The following is an 8,193-nucleotide window of genomic DNA, read 5'->3' as shown; positions in this document are numbered from 1 at the left end:
TTGATCTCACTGTTAACCCATTCATTGTTTAGTGGCATGTTACTTATCCTCCACCTGCGTGAATATTTTTCAGGTTTCTTCTTATAAGTTCATTTCTAGTTTTATGCCATTGTGATTCAGGAAGGTGCATGCTATGAGTTTAATCTTAAATTTATTGAAACTCGTTTTGTAGCCTAACATATGATCTATCCTGGAATATACTATATGCACTGGAAAAGAATGTATATTCTGCTTCTTTGGGGTGAAATGTTCTAAAATTGTCAATTAAATTCATTTGGACTAATACGTCTTTTAAGACTTCTGTTTCCTTGTTGATTTTCCTGTATGGATGATATACCCAATGATGCCAATGGTGTTAAAGTCTCCTACTGTTGATCTCTCTCTTTAGGTCTGTCAAAAATTGCTTTATGTATATATAGGTGCTCCTGTATTGGGTGCATAAATGTTTATAAGGGTTATATCATCTTGTTGGATTGCTCCATATATCATTATTGTAATGTCCTTCTTTGTATCTTATTATAGCCTTTGTTTTAAAGTCTATTTTGTCTGATAAAAAGTATTGGTACCCCAGTTTCTTTCTGCTTCCATTTGCATGAAGTAGCTATTTTCATCCCTTTACTTTGTCTGTGTGTGTCCTTCGATCTGAGTGGGTCTCTTGTAGGCAGCCTATGTATGGGTCTTATTTTATTCTCAAAGGGGTTCTCATATTGTCCCTTGACAGACTATATACCTAAAAGAAGACAAATTATTAAGAGGATATTTGTGACTTAGAGTTTTGTTTACCCTTTATGTATTACAGTTACATCCTCTGTAACATACAGATAAAAACAAGCTTCATAGTGGTATTCTGATAAGTAATTGCTTTAACCTGTAGATCTCTGAGAGCAGTACCTGGAATGTAGTAAACAATCTCATATTGTTAGCTTCTCTTGCTAATACTCTTAATGCTGCCACTACTACCCTTACTATTTGACTTCTAGATTTTCAAACTCTCTAACCATGTAAATATATGAAAAAGACATTTTTAACATAACGTGTTTACAAAACTTTTAATAAGTATGCTGGGATTCTAGTTGCCAATCTGAGTTAATCAGTGTTGAGGCAAGGTCTTAATTATGGTGAGCATGAGTTTGTGTGATGGCCTGTCACAGTTGTAGCAAGATCTGACACAAACATTCAATCGCTTGAATCACAGTGAAACATTCAACATATCAGTGGCCAGGATTCAAAGCCAGCAGAACCGGTGGTTCATGACACAGCAAAAGCTTCATTCAGCCATCCATTCATTTCAACTAGTTGAATTGTTTCATTCATTTCAACTAGGCATTTATGCTGCTATGAAAATAGATGCATCGGGAGAGAAAAAGACATTTTTGCTGTCTCTACAAAGCTTCCAACATTGTAGAGAAAACGAATACTGAATATTCAATTACAAGTGCACAGAATATTCTGAAGAAAATACACAGGGTTCTACAGAGGGATAACAGGTGTACTCAGTTATAACTATAATTACCACATTTATTTTAGGATATTTGTAAAAATGAATTATATTTGAGAGGATTTTAAGTATATGAAGTATTTTTATGTTAAGAAAGCTGTGTTCATAAATATAAATTTAGGTTAATTTTATTAGAAGTGACTGACTATGGGCCTCTGATACTATTTAATATCAGAAAATACACCCTCCCATTTTCATAAAAAGAACTCCACAGTGGCTAATTACATACAAATTAATATATTTTTATCATGGACACTCAATTTCCTTTTATTATACTTATGGTATGTTATATCTAAGCTCATAAAATAGCAGGCTTCACTAAGAAAATACTATCTTGTAAAGCACTCTCTTCAGAGCCCCCTTAATGTCATTGTTCCGGAGGCTGTAGATGATGGGGTTCAGCATGGGGATCACCACCGTGTAGAACACAGATACCACCTTGTTCTGTTCGGTTGAGTAAATGGACTTGGGCATCACATATGTGAATGTGAGGGTCCCATAGAACAGGGTGACCGCAGTGAGGTGGGATGAGCAAGTGGAGAAGGCCTTGCGGCGCCCCTCATTGGAGCGCATCTTCAGGATGGTTACGAGAATGTACATGTAGGAGACAATTATGACAAACACTGTGAACACAATGATGGAGCCAGATGTAAATGAGGGGACAACTGCAGGGATAGTGCTATCAGAACAGGAGAGTTCAACTAGAGGAGCAAAATCACAGAAAAAATGATTGACTCGATTTGGTCCACAGAAGAATAAAAAATAGACGGAAATAGTGAAAGAGCAAGCATTGACAAAACCAGCTATGTAAGCCACTATGAGGAACTGGACACAGACTTGTGTGGTCATTTTGGTTGAATAAAGCAGTGGGCTGCAGATTGCCACAAAGCGATCATATGCCATGATAGCTAGAAGGAAGCACTCCACTGTCCAAAAGAATGCAGTTGAACCAAACTGGGTGCAACATCCATGATAGGAGATGGGATTTCTCTCCACCAGGAAATTTACAAGCATATTGGGTGTGACAGAAGTTGAAAATCCCATGTCTGCAGAAGCCAGGTGACTTGGAAAAAAATACATAGGATGATGGAGCTGAGGACAGATTCTGATAAGAATGATTGTGCTGAGGTTGCCAGATACAGTCACCAGGTAGATACACAGGATGATCATGAAGAGGATGACTTTAAGGACGGGGTCATCAGTCAAGCCCAGTAGAATGAAGCCTGTCACTGCTGTGAAATAATTTAGGTCTTTTTCTCTTTATATTATCAATTTATAAAATATACTTAAAGTGGCTTTGAATTTAAACATTATAAACAAGACTAAGTAATAATAGCAAATAGGAATGATCAGCATAACAGAAAAGATAAATGTATAATGAAGACATGAGTAATAGCTAACAGTTATTGAAAGTTTACTAAATGGTAGGCACAGTGTGAACATTTTAGAATATATAGTTCTATCTTAATTTTCATGAAATAACGAGGACTTACATTTATGGATGAAGAAACTGATTTGACATTATAAAATGACTCACCAAGTTTACATAGCAAGTGGTGGAATCAAGTTGTGAATTTCAGGCAGTTTGAAGCCAGTCCATTTTTTTGTAATTACACTATAAATGAAATTAATACACATGATGAAAAAGTGTGTGGGTAACAAGTTATCCTTTTTACAGCTAATGTATAAAAGAGGTGCATAGTTAATCAGAAAGTTTATAGTTCCTAAAACTAAAACAAGATTTTTTAAAAGGAGAATTACAGATCCAGCTTGTGTGGCTTGGTGGTTGAGCATCAACCTATGAACCAGGAGGTCAAGGTTTGATTCCCAGTCGGCACATGCCTGGGTTGTGGGCTCCATCCCCAGTGTGGGGCGTACAGGAGGCAGCCAATCTATGATTCTTTTTCATCATTTATATTTCTATCTCTCTTTCACTTCCTCTCTGAAATCAATAAAAATATTTTTTAAAATGGAGAATTACAGTTTTCTTAACAGGATAAATAAGAAAGAAATTTCAAATTGAGATTACAAATAAAGACACCTAGTATAAATTTAACATTTACAATTAAAATATTGTTATATCAAGTAGTTTGAAATATGAGCCTCAATACTGGATAAATGTATTTAAATACATCAAATCACTTCCTGATATAACAATGTTTTATAATTGGAGTATTATAGAATGAAATAAACCTAGTTTTAACATAATAAGCAGCTGAATAAAGTTACAGCCTAAAATGTTCACAAGTTTACCCAGTTTCACCCAGCTCATGGGCAGACTGAACCCCGTCTCCAAGTTTTTGTCTGTTTATTCTCAACTTGGTCAAAAGTATTTGGTTGCCTGTAAGCTAAAGAATTCAGAAAAAATGAACAAAGGGATATTTTCCACAGAATATTTACAAACAGTAAGTCTCCAAAGCATCTCAAGCCAGTGAATTAAATAGCATTATGGTTGAGTGCCAAGTTTAGATAGTGCGAAAGATCATGTGAATTTCTGGTCTTATGGGTGGATAAACAAGGAGTCCTGGTACCCTGAATTATATTTGTTCACACCCACTAAATAGACTGTAGAAACTTGGGTTAATTCAGCTAAGGTTACTTGCTAGCTGACTGCTGGATTACATCTGCCTTGTTTCTCCACCAGGCCTTGTGGGTGCAACTTTAGAGAATAAATGGAAATCATAGATCTTCACAAAAGTCAAAATCTTACCTGTCGATACAGGAATTCATTCTCTTACAGCAATAAATTAAAAATCATTATTATTATATAGTAGGCATGTTTTTATTATTGTTTGCCTTTGGGGATAAACCTCTGAAGAATCTAGAAGTTCAAATGTGAATTCAAAAGCACCAGGGATCATTATCACATTCTCAAATGAGTATTGAGCAGTTCACTTAACACAAATACAAATACAAATAATTTTCAAGAGATCTGTCAATTTTGAACTAATCAGTATTTTTCTTAATGTCTAGACTTTGGTGCACTTTATTTATTGGGAGTATAAATAATAAATTGTTTCATAGCTAAATATTGTTTCTAAGTGTGCTTTGATATTTCAGGTTAAGTAATATTAAACTTCAGCTATAAAATGGTAACCTTAGTTTCATTCATTCAACATGTGTTGAATGTGTATTTTATAAGTGTTTTATCATAATATGTATGATACTCCTTTAGATGCCTTGGGGTGGAATGCCACCTAAAGTTGAATTTTAAATAACACAATTATTTAAAACATGTTTGTTTTTTTTCTAGAAAAACGTGTACAATGTATATCTTTAAAGTTATAGAGAACTGTGAAGTAAAAAGAGTTCTTAAAGACTTCCACATCAGAATTAATTCACATGCCTCAAATGGATGACTACTGATTAATGGCTTATTTGACTAGGTGGATGATGGTAGAAACAACCATCTTCAACCTGAAGATTCAAGCTTATTCTCTTGCTAATCCTTATTTTAGAAAGTCCTGTCTCACCCTGCTGATACAGCACTCAATGGAAATTCCACTGATATTTGCCAAACACTGTGCTTAACATTATATTTACTTATTCTCATGTAATCCTCACAATAATTTGGTGAGCTAAGTATTCCCATATCCTAATTTTACAGAAAGTGAACTGAGGCATAAAGATACTAGTCTAGTATACTCAACTGGTATGATTCAAACTAGGTTTAAAATTCAACTTAGACTGATGCTAGCATGTATACTCGTGCCCTGGGTCCCACGGGCAGCCCTGGGAAAAATGTCCCAAGCCAGAAGGGTCCCATCTTCTCATTACCTAGGTAAGGGAAGTAAAACCAAGGCGCTTGGCTCAGGATTTTGCCTTTGGTATCTGTGCGGGCTAGGTACCCATAGGCTGTGGGGGCCAAGGGGAGGGTATTGGTCTTGGTGAGCGCCAAGCACCGGAGGCAGGAGATGCAGAGCGCCACCACTACTGTCATCTTGTCAACTTTAAAACTTAAGTGCATCAGTTATGACCACTGGTTCCCAACTATTCCTGACCTCTACACTACAGTTTTTGCTTCCCACCCTCAACACTCTGCCTAACTCCCTATAACTGGTTAGGCCTACACTGTAGCTTTGAGTGCCAGGTCAGTACTCAGAATCTGAACATATTCTGATGTGCTTACCCACAACCAACTCCTGTTCATCTTACCTCCCAATTCCTTCATGTGTCCACTTTATCTCAGCTCTGCAAAGTGGTGTACTTGATTTTCCTACATGTACATTTGGTCTTCTACAGAACAGCCCGAGTGAGTTATTTATTAAAATAATTTAACATTACTTTTTTTTAATGCTATCAATTACATGCACTTGGTTTAAATGGCTCAAAAGAGATAACAATTGCCCATCTTCTCTTCCTTTAAAAGTCCCCACAGGTGCCCTAGCTGGTTTGGCTCAGTGGATAGAGTGTTGGCCTGTGAACTGAAGGGTCCCAGGTTTGATTCTGGTTAAGGGCACATGCCTGGGTTGTGGGCTCGATTCCCCAGTAGGAGGCAGCCAATCAGTGATTCTCATCATTAATTTCTCTCTCTCCCTCTTCCTTTCTTTGAAATCAATAAAAATATATATGTATTTTTTTAATCCCCACAGGTAGCCACTCTTGACTCTGAACTTTTTTATGATTGAGATTACTCAGTATCTATAAATAATATGCTTTACTAAAGAAAACTTAGAATTTCTATCTGTGCTCCTACTAGTTTTCCTTTTTATTTATTGGGAACATAATTGCTACAAGGAGAAACCCTTAGTTTTTCCAAGTCTAGAGAATCATTACTGATATTATTTGTTCAATTTATTATAACAAGATCATAATAATCAATGTTAAATATCAAAAAAGAAAATAAATTTTAATTCAATATTCTATTGCAAATATTAAGTAAAAATGAATAATTTCTCACAACTAAAAAGAACTAGAATGTGATGGTATCATGTTTTGAAAGATATATAGCATTCAACACATAGAGCTAAAGTAGAATCTTATCGGCTAGCAGTGGTTCTCAACCTTCCTAATGCCACGACCCTTTAATACAGTTCCTCATGTTGTGATGACCCCCAACCATAAAATTATTTTCGTTGCTACCTCATAACTGCAATTTTGCTACTGTTATGAATCTTAATGTAAATATCTGATATGCAGGATGTATTTAGGCAACCCCTGTGAAAGGGTCGTTCGACCCCCAAAGGGGTCGCGACCCACAGGTTGAGAACCTCTGGGCTAGGGTATTATAAACTCCAATTTATTAAAGTTAAGTAGAGAATAAAATAAATCTTACTCCCCAAAATAGCATGTTTTCAATTTCTTTAATGATCATATATATTATTTTCAATATGTTATTCATATCGATATAACAAGGTGTAATGACTAGCTTAGTTCATTGTCATCTCAAATTCTACATTGCCTAAAAAAATCAGTTTCTTCATATTTTAAGTTTCTAGCTATTATAATAATCATCTGGTTGTAACTTAAATTTTAATCAAAGCTGAATTAAATAACCTGGAGCATAAAATGTGTGTTTCTAAAGATTATACCATTTTTAATTCATCTAGAATTTTTATATGTTCATTTATTGACATTGTGCATAGCTCATCGCTCACATCAGTCAGTACACTCAAACACTCATATAACTTCCACTGCTTTCAGTAATTGTTTTTTTTTATTTTCTATTCTTTTAAACCTTAGAACTCTGTGTAATGTACATTTCACATTTATTTTACTTCAACTATAGAAGATATCTAATGACCCCTATTTTATGATTATAAAGATATCTTCCCATCTATTCTTCTCTTCAACTATTTTTCCAGCACTGAGTTCTTATTTTAATCACATTACCTTGATACTGTGTTCTGTAATTAGAATAAATTTTTATAAATTTCATATGCTGACTACAAAATATTAAAGGATTGTGCTATTATGCCTATATACATTATATTCCCTGGAGAACCAGGGCTTGAGATTGCACCCTTCTTTGCTTTTCTTCTTTTTTGCTGTCCTGCTTCCCTGACTCTTTTCCTAGTTTCTCCTGGGAGCAGCTTCTACATAAATCACTTTAAAACAAACCCTCTTCTCGGGATATGCTTCCAGGGAAACTAACCTAAGATAACATTGATAACCCAAGATGACCAAAAATCAGAATTTTGCTAAGTGTGACTTCACCCACAACCACCCTCCAAAAAAGACAAAATCAAAAATTGGTCCAAGAACATTTAAGTAATTATAGAGTGGGGCCATCCAGTTTGCACCTCCGTGGAACCATAAAGGGCACACTCAGGGGGCAGACTCAGTGAGCACCAAAGCCCCATTGAAGCAAGTCTTGCCCCAGAGGGGTGTCTCCAGCACAGAAGTTCTCCCACTGCAGACACAGCTGATTCTCACAGCCAATTGGCCTGGAGGTCAATTCCTCCCAGTGATAACTACAGCAATCAAGGCTTAACTACAACAAGACTGTGCACAAAGCCCACAAGGGGGTGCACCAAGAATGTCCACCTCAAGTAACTGGGGAGGCTGAGCCACTGGATCCTATAGGACACCTAGCACACAAAACCACTCTACCAACACAGGGAAGCATAAAAAATGCGGAGTCAAAGAAACAGATCACAAATGACAGAAATGGAAGAAAGCAAATGACTGGATATAGAGTTCAAAACCATGTTTATAAGGTTTTTAAAGAATTATCTGGAAATCGCCGATAAATT

At 35.9% G+C, this 8,193-nt stretch overlaps 1 protein-coding gene across 1 annotated transcript; it reads right to left on the bottom strand.

The window, feature by feature from the left end:
• Positions 1-1,816: 1,816 nt before the first annotated feature.
• On the bottom strand, positions 1,817-5,438 carry LOC102762543 (olfactory receptor 502-like). The gene is made up of 2 exons (XM_015563747.1): positions 5,347-5,438; positions 1,817-2,756 (listed from the first exon to the last, which is right to left on the bottom strand). The coding sequence occupies exons 1-2, from the start codon at positions 5,436-5,438 to the stop codon at positions 1,817-1,819; spliced, it is 1,032 nt and encodes a 343-aa protein (XP_015419233.1).
• Between the last annotated feature and the right edge of the window lie 2,755 nt (positions 5,439-8,193).

The sequence above is a fragment of the Myotis davidii genome, unplaced genomic scaffold, assembly GCF_000327345.1.
Source record: "Myotis davidii unplaced genomic scaffold, ASM32734v1 scaffold118, whole genome shotgun sequence".
NCBI classification, from domain to species: domain Eukaryota; kingdom Metazoa; phylum Chordata; class Mammalia; order Chiroptera; family Vespertilionidae; genus Myotis; species Myotis davidii.
Note: the sequence above shows the minus strand (reverse complement) of the source record. Positions and strands in the feature narration are given on the sequence as shown.